The sequence below is a fragment of the Cladophialophora immunda genome (assembly GCF_000835495.1).
Source record: "Cladophialophora immunda strain CBS 83496 unplaced genomic scaffold supercont1.1, whole genome shotgun sequence".
Taxonomy (NCBI): domain Eukaryota; kingdom Fungi; phylum Ascomycota; class Eurotiomycetes; order Chaetothyriales; family Herpotrichiellaceae; genus Cladophialophora; species Cladophialophora immunda.
This window is the reverse complement of record NW_015622541.1, coordinates 7684724-7697813: the sequence shown is the minus strand read 5'-3', so window position 1 is coordinate 7697813 and position 13090 is coordinate 7684724. Positions and strand designations below refer to the sequence as shown.

Here is a 13090-nt window from a genome sequence, read left to right as displayed (position 1 = left end):
TGCTTTTGTGGTCGGTGACGTGCCATCGTGGAGAACCCCTGCGGCAGGGCAGGACCGTTGTCATTGAGCACGACTGGATACAGAGCGGGCGAAAAGGTGGCAGAAGAATGACCGGTAGCGACGAAAATATTCAGGTCAAGGCATGGTCAGATAAAGGCTTCATTGAAACTGCTTAGACTATCTACCTGCGTACCATGACGGCAAAGGGGGTATAATGTCCGGGTACGATGAGCGTAGACTGGATAGTCCATTCAACCTCCAACACAGTTCAAGTAGTGTCGTGTGGGATTTAGCGATCGACGTGATCAATCTTGAATAACAACTATGCTTTCCACCCATACTCATTAAAGATCGTCTGGAGGCATCCGCCATGTGCCCTTTTGGGTAATTTGACACCAGGCAGAGGGAGCTCAAACATCGGCCGATTTCTCGGTGACCTCTTCGCGGTCAGACCCAACGTAGTCGTCCGAATCGAACTTGTACAGCTGTGGGGGAGTGAGACCCTTGCGCCGAAGAATTTGTGTCTTGAACCAGTATGGCAGCACTTGGTTGACTTGATAGTGCATGTGTGTGCGAGTGGGCACGGCAAAGACGTAATCCAATTCTTCGAGGGTTCGTTGTTTGGTCTCTGGAAGCCATAAGAAGATCATGACGAAGGCGACAATGTTGAGTGCGGCGTAGAATCCAAATGCGCCCTGTGGTTTCATGGCCTGGAGCATACGAGGGAACGTCAGAGACAAGACCGAAGCCCAGAAGTTGTTGGTGGCCACGGCCCAAGACATGCCAACCTCACGATGTGACAGTGGGAACACTTCGGCAGAATAGGTAAACGGTACAGGCCCTTCGCCAGGCGAGTAGAACGCGTCGAACAAGAAAATGAACAGCGCGATGAGACCGAGGTGGGCGTCGCTGCTTTCGGGAATCCAGAAGCAAAAGCCTGCCGCCAACAGGGTCCAGCACATGTTGGGGAACGTAAAAAGTAATAGGGCTCTTCGGCCGAACGTATCGATCGTCCAGACGGCGGGCCAGGCGAAGAGGAAATTGACCAGACCAAAGCCCCACGAGGCAAGCAAGGAGCCAGTCACGCTGGCTCCCGCATTGGAGAAGACAGTGGATGAGTAGAAAGCGATGATGTTGATTCCACACATCTGCTGGGCAATCATAACGATACCCGAAGCCTGAGTTGCGCGTCGAATACGTGGGATGGTGAACAATTCAATGAACCGAGTGATGATGTTACCGTGAGTGGCCACGGCAGACTCCTCGACTAGAATGTCTTCCTGGACAAGTTGGGCATGAATGTAGTAAAGATCGCGGGCAGCTTGTAGGGGGCTTCTTCGGAGTCGGAGTAGAGCCTTGTATGCTTGGGCGTGACGGCCTTTCTTCATCAACCAACGAGGCGACTGACGACGGGTCAGTGGAGAGGCTCTCTGGGCGTTGCGCTTTACGACTTACCTCAGGGCAGAACCAGATACCAAGGACCAAAGGCACAGCCGGAATAAAAGCGGATCCGAGCTGCAGGCGCCACGCTATGTCGCCAGTGTCTTTGACCGCTAGGTTCGCGCAAGTACCCAGGAAGATACCAAACGCCGTCCAAACTTGCCAGGACATAACGAGACCACCACGAATGTTTGTTGGGGACTGTGTTGCTGTTAGCGATCACACGCTCTATTGGCAACAATGACTCGGAGCTTTGGGGAGCGAACTCCAAGCGTCTCCTTGAGAGATGTCGAGTCGGACTTACATTTTCAGCCGAAAACACAGGGACAGTCACTTCCTTGAGACCCATACCAATACCCAACAGGATACGGGTTGCGACCAATTGGCCCCAGTGTTGAGTACAAGCTGAACCGATGGGCGCGAGCAGAGAGAAGATGGCACCGACGAAAATAGTTCCACGACGGCCGAGGAGGTCGTTCAGGGGGTCAGAGATCCATCCGGCGCTGTAAAAGTTAGAGTAGATCAATGCCGAATAGAAGGACGACACCTACAAGAAGGCGATGGCGATATAAGGGCAGGAGTTGATGAAACCAATGAGCCATGAGTTGTCTTCGCAGTTGCCCTTGGCTTCACAAACGGGACCAGAATCAGGAATACCGAAGGCGACGGGGAAGGTCAAGTTGGCACCATTGGAGCCAGTTTGATCCCAGCCCTGAATAGCCGCAGCGATCGAGTTGAGGATGATGGTGAAGTAGAGGGTCCTGGGGTGTCTCCAACGATGGGTGACCTCCTCACGGAGGAGCACACGGTCGGACTCGTCCAGTTCGGGAATATGCTCGATAGCATGGGGGCTTTGAGCAACTAGGGCACCTTTCTTCAAGAGCGGCAGGATGTCGGTCAAGGAGTTTTCATTGGCGTAGTTCTCGACATCTTGGAGCATCTGTTCGCGCGGAATCCCAACGAGAGGATTGCGGACTCTGCACGGCGTGTTAGCGAGGACAGCACCCACGACAGCTTCAACCTTAACCGACTTACTCTCCACTGGTGTTGGACGTCAGTTGAGCAACACTGGCTTTGCGTTTGGACTCGTCGGCGAAGAGCACACTCGATCGCCGGTGCTCCTGAGCAATGCCATCCTTGAGGTCAGACATGGTGGCGGTCAAGATCTCTGAAGGGGTAGTGGGTGTACAAAGCAAGATGACACAAGGGAGGGGAGAGGAAGGACAAGCTGAGCAGGAGGGGGAGGGACGAGCTCTTTATGAATGTTTTGCAGGGTGAGGCAGCTTCACTAGGGCAAAAGTTGCAGCACAGGGAGCCGGAATAGTAGACAAGAGCGAAGATCAGTTCCAGGTACGGTTGGTCTCGCACAGATTGGACTTTCGCAGAGTGCTCCTCATCTCGCTACCCTTGTCACTTCCCCATCCATGGGTACCCTGTGGCACTGGTGCATCTGCGCATCAGCATGTGGAGGGAGAGACCGGGGGAGCCAAGTTCTGGAGTGACGCTGATCGAGTCGTGATTCGGAAATAGGAACATTGTTGGGCCGAGAGAAGGGAGGGGGACGCCATCACACGACACGACAAGGGGGGTGGGCGCAGGAAGAGGGGCAAGGGCGGCAGCGCAGGCAGCCATTGGAGGCGGCAGCGAGGTGGTTTGTGCAACATCAATGGCAAGGCTTGGGGCCAGCAAGGAGATGCAGGAAAAGCTGGGATTGCACTGACGAGCAGGCGGTTTGACGTGAGAGAAAGCCAATGAGATAGACGGGCGACGACGGGAAAGATGGGGCTGCGCGCAGTCACCCTCACCTCACCAACCTCACTACTCGTTTCGGCCTCGAACCTCCTCCGCCTCTTCACCTCCTCACCTCCGACCGTGGCGGCCAGACGCGAGACTAAGTTGGCAACTGGTCACTCTGCGCCCCCTCGCCCACTCGTCGCGCCGAAATGCCTTTGCCGTCCTGGCGGTCCTTGCGCTATACATGTCCTCATCGGGTACTTGGCCACCACCACCGGCTATGATTTTTGAGTTGCTGAGAAGTGCTCGACACGGCTGGATGACGACTATTGAACGCACAGGAATCCTACGCACCCCCTGCAATGCCTTCCCAACGCCCTATCTACGTGCACTAGATGTACCACCTAATCCTCCGTGTTCCCCCAAAGAGGCTGAAGTCTCTCAGGCCTCCTCTGTACGATCAATCAGCGAAGCCTTGGCTCCTCAAAAGCTTCAGCAGGCTTGGGTGACAACAAGAATCAACAAGAAAACGCCTTGCTCAAGAGGTGGAAGGGCCCTTTTGGCGCGGCGCCGGGCTGGGATTCCGCCTTGTGATCGGCCAGCCAACAAACAATCTGGGGGGATCCGTCTTCTGGGCTGACGGCTCAAACACCGCGGCCAAGTTTAGTGGCGTCTTTAGCCCTGAGTTCCCAATCCGCCCAGCCAGCGATCGGCAGATGACATGCTATTCCAAAACTCAAACTCATCATCCCTTGGTGGCTGGCCAAGGAGCAATCGGATCAAAGACAGAGCACAGGCCCAGTTGTCCAACAAACATCGTATTTGCAGGACACCAACATCCTGCTTGTGACATAGGCCAAGCTGTCACAATAATGGGCGACCTGGGGCCACGACTGCTCTATGGTGTTCTATGGCAATGGTCACTCCGTTCGATTTAGAACAAGGCAGCTTTGGCTCAAGGGAAAAACTTTGACCAGAGGCCCTCATTCACCAAAATACGGACGCCTTTGTGGACCAAGGTGGTACTGGGGCACCCGGACCCCGATCACCCGTCAGATAGGGCGGAGACTTTGTGTACCTTGTGCCTTAACAAAGGGACAATTCGCACCGAGCCACATGAAGATGGACCCATCAGAGTTGCCACAAGTCTTCGGACTTCTTACGGCTGCTCCAGGCAAGTCACTTTATCTTTGCCTCTGCAAATACGCCCCTGGACCAAGTAACAGTGGGGATCGCATCGACTTGCAGAGAGAGTGGCTTGAGCTGGGCGCATCTACTAAAATCCCTTCCAACCAAGGACACGAAGCGCGCTAAACCAGAGAGCGTAGTTGGGCTGACTTTTCTCGAACATTTCCCTCTCCGAACAGACCATCTGATCGCGCTCGAGCCCTCGTTGCCGTCTTGGCCAACGCCACAGTGTGGGATCGTGGAGATGCGGGCGCACCATACTTCCCCCTCTTTCCAACGACGAACACAGGCGTGAGTCAGCGTTGGAGACTGCCTTCAGCACAATCCACCACATCCTGCAGCTTGTCGCGGTCCTATACCAGGTCCAGCAAAGTTATCAACTCTACCAGGCCGCTAGCATCGTCGCCTGGAGCCCTTCGAATCAAAGAGACTGGAAAATCCCGCAAACTGTGTCCACATTCATCGCGACAAACTTTCTGGGTTCTTTTGACCATGCATCTATCCTCCTTTGGCTAAGATGATTTTGCTGGGGAGCACAACGCAAGGAATTACCCGTCAACTGATGCCGGAGATGAAAGCCAGCGACTCATCACGAATCATGATGTTCGAGGAGTCCCCAACGGTGTCCCGCATCCCTGGTTTTCTCCAGCCTCGCCTTACACCCTTGTCCCAATCTTTCCCTCAAACAGCGCACTCCAGCCGAAGACGCCCTACTCAGTGATGCGAAATGCGACTCCAGTCTGCAGATGCAGATGAGCTGGCCCCAGAACACGGCACAAGATGACGGAATCCCTACACAGTACGGAGTATTCGGCCTTGCCGGACCAATTAGTATCTACTCTCCATTCGAGAAGTAACGGTCAACGTACTCCAGCTGACGAATTATACCCTGCTCTCACGCGATGAGTGAAATCCTCTAGCTGATAAAGACAATGGCTGGCTCAACAATACCAGTTGGAAGGCAAATGGCAGGGCAGAAACACTTCAATTCAACAGAGCGAAGTCTCATCGTTTTCCTCACACCCCACCCATCTAACTCTAGGGCTAATTCAACATGAAAATACCAGGTGCGGATAGTCGGCAAGGCTAACGAGCCTGGAATACCACAGTTATCTGATGTCTCTGAAAGTCATCCAAACTTCAAGAGGCTCGCGCAAACAAGTATTCACCTTCGTTGGGCTTTCCGCCTGAGGTTTGTACCGCCACCGTCATTTTCGTGGCTGTCTCAGAGTTCCTCGACATTCAGGAAGAACACCCCATGAAGGTCAATCTTAGTCGACTCACAAGCTGGCTAACCACAGAGGTCGTTTACACGATAGGCGAAGGCGAGCCACCGTTCGAGAATTATCCTATTCGAAACATTTGATCCTTCCACTCCCTTCTCAAGAGCCATGTGGATTGAATCCTGGCATTTTTCCAGATCTGATCTCAGCACCAACTGTAGAGACGCATCACCCACCCTGCGCTACAACTCCAATCGAAAAGGTAGGTCGATGCTGGTATCACACCACCTTGGCAGGAGGTTATTCCCACAAATCTGCTCAAGATTCCACCCCCTGGAAGCAGGGGCGTGGATACGGCATGGTATGGCAATCCTCGCTGTGGATCGCTGCCCTAGGTCCGCTCTGCGCGCTCACCGCACTCTCACGTACCCAGCACAGCGACCGTGGCTCACCACTCGCTCCAACCCGCCACTGTTCGAACAAGGTGGATTGTTCCGCAACCAGTCCATCTCACCACCGCGCATGCGAGGGGTGAAGACCTCATGGGCCTGTGGTCTCACTCAGCACAGACACATTTCCCTGAATCTTTCGGCGCGGCATGTGGAATGAAGGCACAGCGAAGCCATCGGTTGCTGATATCGCAAAAAAAAGAGAGATAGCCCCTTCTCCGAACATGACAAGAAATAGGACAAGGGATGCGCGTGGGAGTTAATCATTTATTTTTGTTACATTCGTTCTTCTCAAGCCTCGACCTCTCAAATGAGGGCCTATACACACAAGCACCCAGCCATCGCTCTGGTCTTGTGGACTCCCGATAAGCTCAAGAATTTGGTCATCTGAAACTGTTCTTACATGTTGAGGGCAACCAATCTGCCCATCCATAGGACGATCTTCGAACGCTGCCGTTCGCCTTTCTCGTAGCCGGCATCGCCTCTCAATCGACTCGACGTTAAATCATCGCACTCTCCGAACGCGGTGTTCGTCGCGTCCTCTCCTCCCCTTCTTTCCTTTCTTTGAATCTTTACCTGGTCCAAGCGGAATGTCCCTCATCAGGTACCTTTGCAATTGAATGAAGTACTCATCAATGTGATGGATCCTCTCTTCATCTTCTTGCGACTCGATGATGGCCGTGTCGGTCGCTCCGAAGGGCCCATTCGGCACACCACCAAATGCAGGTGTACTTCTGGCATCACCCGTCTGAGTTCTCGGCGTGGCACTGGCTCTCCCGTCCTCAAAATCACCCTCATCTGCATGCTGCAATTCTCTCGCCGCCACTTTGGCTGCCGTACGATCCTCTTGGTCTTCGGCTTGTTCCAGCACCCCAATACTAGTTTTTTCGTTGCCCAAGACACGATCCATCGCCTTCCCGGCCTCATCCTCCTCGGCATCCTCATCAAGCATATCTCGATAAGTCATCCTGTTCATGTAGTCCGTAGTAAAATCACCCTCCTGGATGACCACATCATCGAGCATCTGCTTTTGGTTGGCTTTTCTGAGAATGTTCGACTCAATGGTATGCTCGGAGACGAAGCGGTAAATATGGACGTCTCGCGTTTGGCCAATGCGGTGCGCCCGGTCGGTGCATTGCTTGTCCATGGCGGGATTCCAATCGAGATCATAGAAGATCACGGTATCTGCTCCGGTTAAGTTGATGCCGAGTCCACCAGAACGGGAAGAAAGAATAAAACACAGGATACGCGTGTCGTTGTTGAATCTCTCGGTGAGTATCTGTCGCTGCTCAATCTTTGTGGCGCCGTCGAGTCGCAAGTATCGATGGCCGTGAATGTTGAGGAATTGTTCAAGGATATCGAGAACTTTGGTCATCTGCGTGAAGATCAATGCGCGGTGGCCCCCGGCTTGGAGCTGGCGAAGTAGTTTGTCCAATCTCTGCAATTTGCCACAGTCATATTGGAGGAGGCGTTTGTCGGGGAACGCGATGGAAAGTTTCATGCGCGCGAGGTGGAATGGGTCCTCTTCGTCTCCCTTCAAGGTTGTTTCTGCTGCTTCTCGTATCGCTTGGGCCCCGGCGTCTGTTACAGTCCTGGTATAGAGATCTGTGGCCACCACGGCGGGAGTGACACATGCATACTTGTCGATGAATGGTTGCATCTGTTCAGACCTCGACTGCACAGAATGAACAAGATCAAAAGACTGCATCGGCTGGCTTTTATCCCAGAATTGGCTCAAAACTCTGTGTGGCGATAGCCTGGACAGTCTCTCATGAGTCGTATTTATGGTCAACAGTTCAATCAGTCCACGTCCGTAAACTGGATGCTGATGGTGCTTGTATGCTTCGTAATACATTGTACGGTCCAACTCCTGAAGCCGGGTTCTCCGACCAACATTCTCAAGGGATCCGAGCACACCGAGCCGAGTCTCGGCGCGCCACAAGCTGGCATTATCGGGATGGATACTATTGTGGGAAGACGACAAGACCCTTCGGGACTGAGCCTCTCTCAAGGCCTTGAATTTGTTGTAGGCATGTCGTTTAGTAGTCTCGATTACCTCAATCATGGACATCCGCTCTTCCGAAATAGGCGCCAGCCGTAAGAAGTCGAGGTCTAGATCGTTCGAGGCGTCCAGCATTAGTCTCCGACGAACCAAAAGGTCCTTGATCTCAAAGTCAGCAGCTGCGGATTTGTGCATGGCAAACGATGTATTGATCGGTCGTGTCTCAAAAAGGTCGGGGTGATTGCAAACTTTGCGCAGCTGCATCAGGGCGTTAATGATTGACAAATAGTTGCCCGAAGCCAGCGTTTCTTTTGTCTGCGCTCTGGACATGAAGCCATCATACAATTGCCGCTGACGTTTGGATAAACGACACATCTCAACGTGTTCATATTTGGCGGGCATCTGTTTCTCCACGTCCGCTTTCAGTCGACGAAGGAGGAAGGGTCGGATGACTTTGTGAAGTTTCGCAACCTGTTCTCGATCCTCCTCATCCAGAACCTGGCGACCATGCTCCAGAATCGACTCCACGGGCCTCTTGAACCATTCCGACCATTCTTTCAGGCCAGCGAATGCGTCGTCCTCGCCCTCATTCTCTTGACCATAGTGGAGGAAGAAAAGAAGGGACCAAAGTTCGGTCAAATTGTTCTGAAGAGGTGTTCCGGTCAAAAGGAGTCGGGCTCGAGTGTTGAACGTCATCATGGTCTGCCATCGTTCTGAACGAAAATTTTTGATGTTGTGAGCTTCATCCAGAATCATGTAATGCCACCTTCGTCTCTTGAAAGAGTTTGCATCTTGCAAGACCAACTGGTACGATGTGATGCAGACATTAAAGCTGTCATCCGCCATCCATCCTCTCCTCTTTTGCTTCCGTTCCTCGAGGTTGCCGTAATACGTCAGAACCTTGAATCCCGGCAAGAACTTTTTGAACTCCATTTCCCAGTTCAGCATGACACTGGTAGGTACGACGATAAGATGGGGGCCCCAAACTTCGTAAACCTCGGCAAGGTGAGCTAACAGTGCAATGCTTTGAATAGTCTTGCCGAGACCCATCTCATCGGCTAGAATTCCACTTCTCCCATGGGCATACAGATCCGCAAGCCAATCCAGACCTTCGTGCTGGTACTCACGAAGCGTACCTCTCAGCAAGGACGGAACGGGCGTCTTGATGGCGGGCTTTGTTTCCGAAGGTGTAACGGGAGGCGCAGAGTCCAGATGAGCATCGATAGAAGATACCGACTCGGGTTCTGACACTTTCGTTGCAGTGGTATGAGGAGACGTGTAGGTGCTGGGTTCCTGACTTCCAGGGTCTTCAGAAGCAAGCCGGGTAACTTGAGGGTGGATGGATGGCGTTGCGTCTGGCATGCTGACGTCTTCAGTTTCCCGAGCCGTTAGTGTTTCAATCCGTACGTTTGATTCCTCAACGGCATCAGCCTTCAGTTCCTCAGTAGCGTTTTGCGAAGGGCTAGGAGGCTCTTCAGGCGCTTCTCTGTCTGGCATCTGTGGTTCTTCAAGGACTTCCACAAGGGGAGTATCGCGACTTTCGGATTTGTCTTCTTTGCCTGCATTCGGTTCATCAGCTTCAAGCGTCATGTCCGCAATCTGCTTCTTGGAGAATAGCATTGAAAGAAGTCCACCACGCGTGTCATCCTCTTCGCTTTCTTCATCCTCATCCTCGTCGTCATCACTAGTTCCCTCCGTGTCAAACTCAGAGTCCATTTCGGTCTCAGGATCTGAATCTTCATTGAGTTGATCTGCACCTTCCTCATCTTCCTCCTGACCTTCGGCGAAGCCCCCCTTATCGTCGACTGGTAGCTCTGGCAGGTTGCCATACTTCTTTTTCAATTCCTCGACTGACATCTCGGCGTCGAGGTCCTTGTCATCTGCTTCTGACTCTGATTCTGTCTCGCTCTCCGACATCTGCTCGCTATTTTCCGACTCTGACTCGGTGGTCTCATTTGATGAAACCTCAGTTTCACTGTCTATGATAGAATCGTCTTGTTCCGTAAGTCGACTGAGCATCTGATCCGTTCTGTCTAGTACGCGCGCTAGGTGACCTTTCATCTTTGCCTGTTGCTGCTCTTCGTATTCCTTTTGTCGGATGGCGATAACTTCAAATTTGACCGCGTTCCAAAGTTTGTCGATATCTTTGACCACCATCCGATATTTGGCCACACTAGCCTCTCGTTTCTCTTGCTCAATTTCTTCCGCAGTCTTCACCTTGTTGCGCCTCTGCTTCTCTTCAACGTATCGTTTTGCCTCATAGGCTAGTGTCTCGGCCCTTTTCCTGTGGTCCCTGTGTTCTGCTCTTAGGAGTGTCCTGAAGTGGCTGACATGAGCCAAGAGGTGATCACGATGCGCAAATTGTCTCTTTGGTTCGTCTTGCTTTTCGGGCAGCGTATCCACGAGCTTCTTGTCAAGCGATCCGCCTCTTTTTTGAGCGTCCCTCACCCTCCGCCGGATCAAGGCTTCTTTCATTACTTGATCAGGTGTCAATGTTTCCTCTCCTGTCCTTGGTTCCGTCTCGTCTTTTTCGAGAAACTCGCCGAAGGATGCGTACTTCTTTGGCAAAGGCACATTGGCGGGACTCGCAACGGAGGGCGGGGGCAGTCGAACTCTGAAGGTGACTTTGCGTAGAGTCACTGGAGGAGATAGGCTTCTGGAGGACAGTGCGCTAGAGGTATCGAGATCGTCGTCATCGGTTTCTTGCTCAACCTTCACGATCCCATTTGCCTGTGATTTTTTGCCATGTACACCGTTGGTCTGTGACGAAGCGATATGTGGGTGATGGCCCGAACTGGTAGGACGGCGAGGAGACTTGGCCTGATACCTTGAGCTGTTGTTCAAATCTCTGAGATACCTTTGTGAGGATTCAGCCTTGGCAGGATGTTGTGCCTGAGATGCATCGCGACCCTTGGAAGGGGGATTGGAACCACGCCTAAGGGCCGTGGACGGCGAAACATGCGATTCCACCTTGGACTTGCGAGCAGATGTATTATAAATGGGTTTCCCATGTTTCTGACGCTCTTCCTTGACCTTATCAAAGGCAGCGCGTGTCTGCCTCCTGTTTGACTGCGGCTGCAGGTCGAGGGGCACTACGTTCGTTCTCCCGGACTTTCGACGACCATCTTGAATGAAGGACGTCGGACCTTCTGCGAGGACTCGTTTCCACGGAGGAGAGATGAGTCGAGGAGACGGTCTGTGGTCAGCGCCTGCAACTTTCCGCCTCTTCGCGGGTGGGCCATCGCTGTTGCCGTGGCTGTCATGGGGTTCGACGGAGGATCTCAGAGGGCTTTCTTGAATGCGTATGGGCGACGGGGATCTCTGATCAAACAAGTCTATAGGACATTCAGCCAACTGACGTGATGTTGAATGTAGCGAAGGAACATACCCTGATGTTGGTGGTTGGAGTCTGTCTGAAAGTCGCCGGTCGGAGAAGGAATCGGCATCTGGCGCGGTCACTGCTGTTGCGCCTGGCATGGCAAAATCGAGATTCTCAGAAAAACGCCAAAATGACAACGGGTATGCTCAACGGGTAGGGCGTTAAATAGGTCGAATCGCAGGTCAATTTGTAGGAACGATCGAGTAGAATCACCTCGCGAAGTTTGCGGTAGCCTGGGACCAAGTTGGGCTGTTGGCGGGCGATTGAAGTTGGGGGCAAAGCGTGAAAATATCGAGATGGGAAGAAAGTGAGCGCAGGGGGAGGAACAGGCGAGTTTAGGGCGAAAGCCACTGCGGGATCCCGCCCAGGCACTCACAAGCTCCTGCCCAGACCAATCACTGCCCGCCATTCCTCATCCTCAAGCATCCCTCATCTCTCACTCCACACACGTCAAGCCTTCGCAGCCGTCTGTGCCATCAACCTGAATGACTTGACCTCGAAACTGCTTCACTCATTGTCCGGCTCACTGGAGCCCATTAGACACGACCATGCTCTCTCGACGGGCCTTGACCTCGGCCGCAGCTTCCGCTCGATCCCTTGCCCGCACCCGACCTCAATCTCAAATCCGACCTCAATTCCGCCTGCCTCGAGCTCAATTTTCTGTGGCAAGATGTCTGAAGGCTACTGCTGGAGAAGAGATAGACGATCCTGAAATGGTACATTGACCTGCAGTCACAGCTTTGAGGGAGATGCTAATTTCGACACTCAAAGAACAACAACTACATTAACCCGCCTCGAATCAAGCGACAGCACCGTGACCCCTATGCCGACTGGGACGACAAGCAAGAACGGCGCAACTTTGGCGAGCCTGTCCATGAAGACAATGATGTTCTCGGCATTTTCGCTCTGGAGGATTATACGTTCATGTCCAGCGCGCGAGGTGTCTTGATGTGGGCAGGCTTCATCACTTGCGTGCTGGGAGTGTACTATGGCGTCGCATACACGTACCCTGGCAAACCGAGTGCACCTCGAGAACTTGAAGGAGGACTGTTTGAGGAGCTTGGTGGCCCAGGCGCTGTCAGGGTGAGCAGACATTTAGCCATTGCGACCCCATTATCCGAGCTAATCTCTGTGACAGGCACACATGGCCGGTGACTCAGTTGACGGCGAATAAATCAGCGGTGATCTTGAAGCAAAATCCCCAAATATCGTGGGACGTCAAGCTGAACCAAAGTTGAATGGTGTGGTAGTGCTGGAGGTTGAAGGCGATCTCGACCCTCTCACACGCGATGGATCCATTGGCCGGGATTGATCAATGATATTCTTGCGCCGTACCATTGCTCGTTCAGACATCGTACGCAGCTGTAGAAAGGGGTGTACATAGCTATAAAGGCGGGTTTTGGAAGGTCAAATTTACTTTTGTTCGAACGAAATCAACCTTCAGACGTCAATGTGTAATCGGTTCGCACCATTCGTATATCTATCGATCCAAGTCTGCATTCTCAAAGACAACCTCCATCGTGAGCACAAGTGTCTACGCACAATATGCAAAATCTCCAAAGTCAAAGCATTTACATAGTGAATCCAAGTAACGAGAGACACAAACGCGCTGTATATATGCAGTCTCCGTCGATGCCAATGCCAAAAAAAACCTCTTCTCGATCAAGGTGCGATG

The 13090-nt window shown here is 52.7% G+C and overlaps 4 protein-coding genes across 4 annotated transcripts; 2 read left to right on the top strand and 2 right to left on the bottom strand.

Annotated features, from left to right (window-relative positions):
• Nucleotides 1-141: 141 nt before the first annotated feature.
• Nucleotides 142-3024, bottom strand: PV07_02247 (uncharacterized protein). The gene is made up of 5 exons (XM_016388845.1): nt 2476-3024; nt 1992-2417; nt 1745-1943; nt 1456-1641; nt 142-1403 (listed from the first exon to the last, which is right to left on the bottom strand). The coding sequence occupies exons 1-5, from the start codon at nt 2589-2591 to the stop codon at nt 411-413; spliced, it is 1920 nt and encodes a 639-aa protein (XP_016255773.1). The 5' UTR covers nt 2592-3024; the 3' UTR covers nt 142-410.
• Nucleotides 3025-4628: 1604 nt separating this feature from the next.
• On the top strand, nt 4629-6497 carry PV07_02246 (uncharacterized protein). The gene has a single exon (XM_016388844.1). The coding sequence runs from the start codon at nt 5754-5756 to the stop codon at nt 6192-6194; it is 441 nt and encodes a 146-aa protein (XP_016255772.1). The 5' UTR covers nt 4629-5753; the 3' UTR covers nt 6195-6497.
• On the bottom strand, nt 6289-11703 carry PV07_02245 (uncharacterized protein). The gene is made up of 2 exons (XM_016388843.1): nt 11425-11703; nt 6289-11371 (listed from the first exon to the last, which is right to left on the bottom strand). The coding sequence occupies exons 1-2, from the start codon at nt 11480-11482 to the stop codon at nt 6540-6542; spliced, it is 4890 nt and encodes a 1629-aa protein (XP_016255771.1). The 5' UTR covers nt 11483-11703; the 3' UTR covers nt 6289-6539.
• Nucleotides 11704-11835: 132 nt separating this feature from the next.
• PV07_02244 (uncharacterized protein) lies at nt 11836-12992 on the top strand. Its single transcript, XM_016388842.1, has 3 exons — nt 11836-12131; nt 12187-12498; nt 12554-12992. The coding sequence occupies exons 1-3, from the start codon at nt 11964-11966 to the stop codon at nt 12587-12589; spliced, it is 516 nt and encodes a 171-aa protein (XP_016255770.1). The 5' UTR covers nt 11836-11963; the 3' UTR covers nt 12590-12992.
• Nucleotides 12993-13090: the final 98 nt, after the last annotated feature.

Bases quoted from the DNA above. Each gene is read 5' to 3' on its own strand.
- PV07_02247 (XM_016388845.1), bottom strand. From the start codon at position 2,591: ATGTCTGACCTCAAGGATGGCATTGCTCAGGAGCACCGGCGATCGAGT. The intron at 1,944-1,991 runs GTAGGTGTCGTC...TAACTTTTACAG, and splicing joins TATATCGCCATCGCCTTCTT to CGCCGGATGGATCTCTGACC. The intron at 1,642-1,744 runs GTAAGTCCGACT...ACAGCAACACAG, and splicing joins CTGTGTTTTCGGCTGAAAAT to TCCCCAACAAACATTCGTGG.
- PV07_02246 (XM_016388844.1), top strand. From the start codon at position 5,754: ATGTGGATTGAATCCTGGCATTTTTCCAGATCTGATCTCAGCACCAAC.
- PV07_02245 (XM_016388843.1), bottom strand. From the start codon at position 11,482: ATGCCGATTCCTTCTCCGACCGGCGACTTTCAGACAGACTCCAACCAC. The intron at 11,372-11,424 runs GTATGTTCCTTC...AATGTCCTATAG, and splicing joins CTCCAACCACCAACATCAGG to ACTTGTTTGATCAGAGATCC.
- PV07_02244 (XM_016388842.1), top strand. From the start codon at position 11,964: ATGCTCTCTCGACGGGCCTTGACCTCGGCCGCAGCTTCCGCTCGATCC. The intron at 12,132-12,186 runs GTACATTGACCT...CGACACTCAAAG, and splicing joins AGATAGACGATCCTGAAATG to AACAACAACTACATTAACCC. The intron at 12,499-12,553 runs GTGAGCAGACAT...TCTCTGTGACAG, and splicing joins GTGGCCCAGGCGCTGTCAGG to GCACACATGGCCGGTGACTC.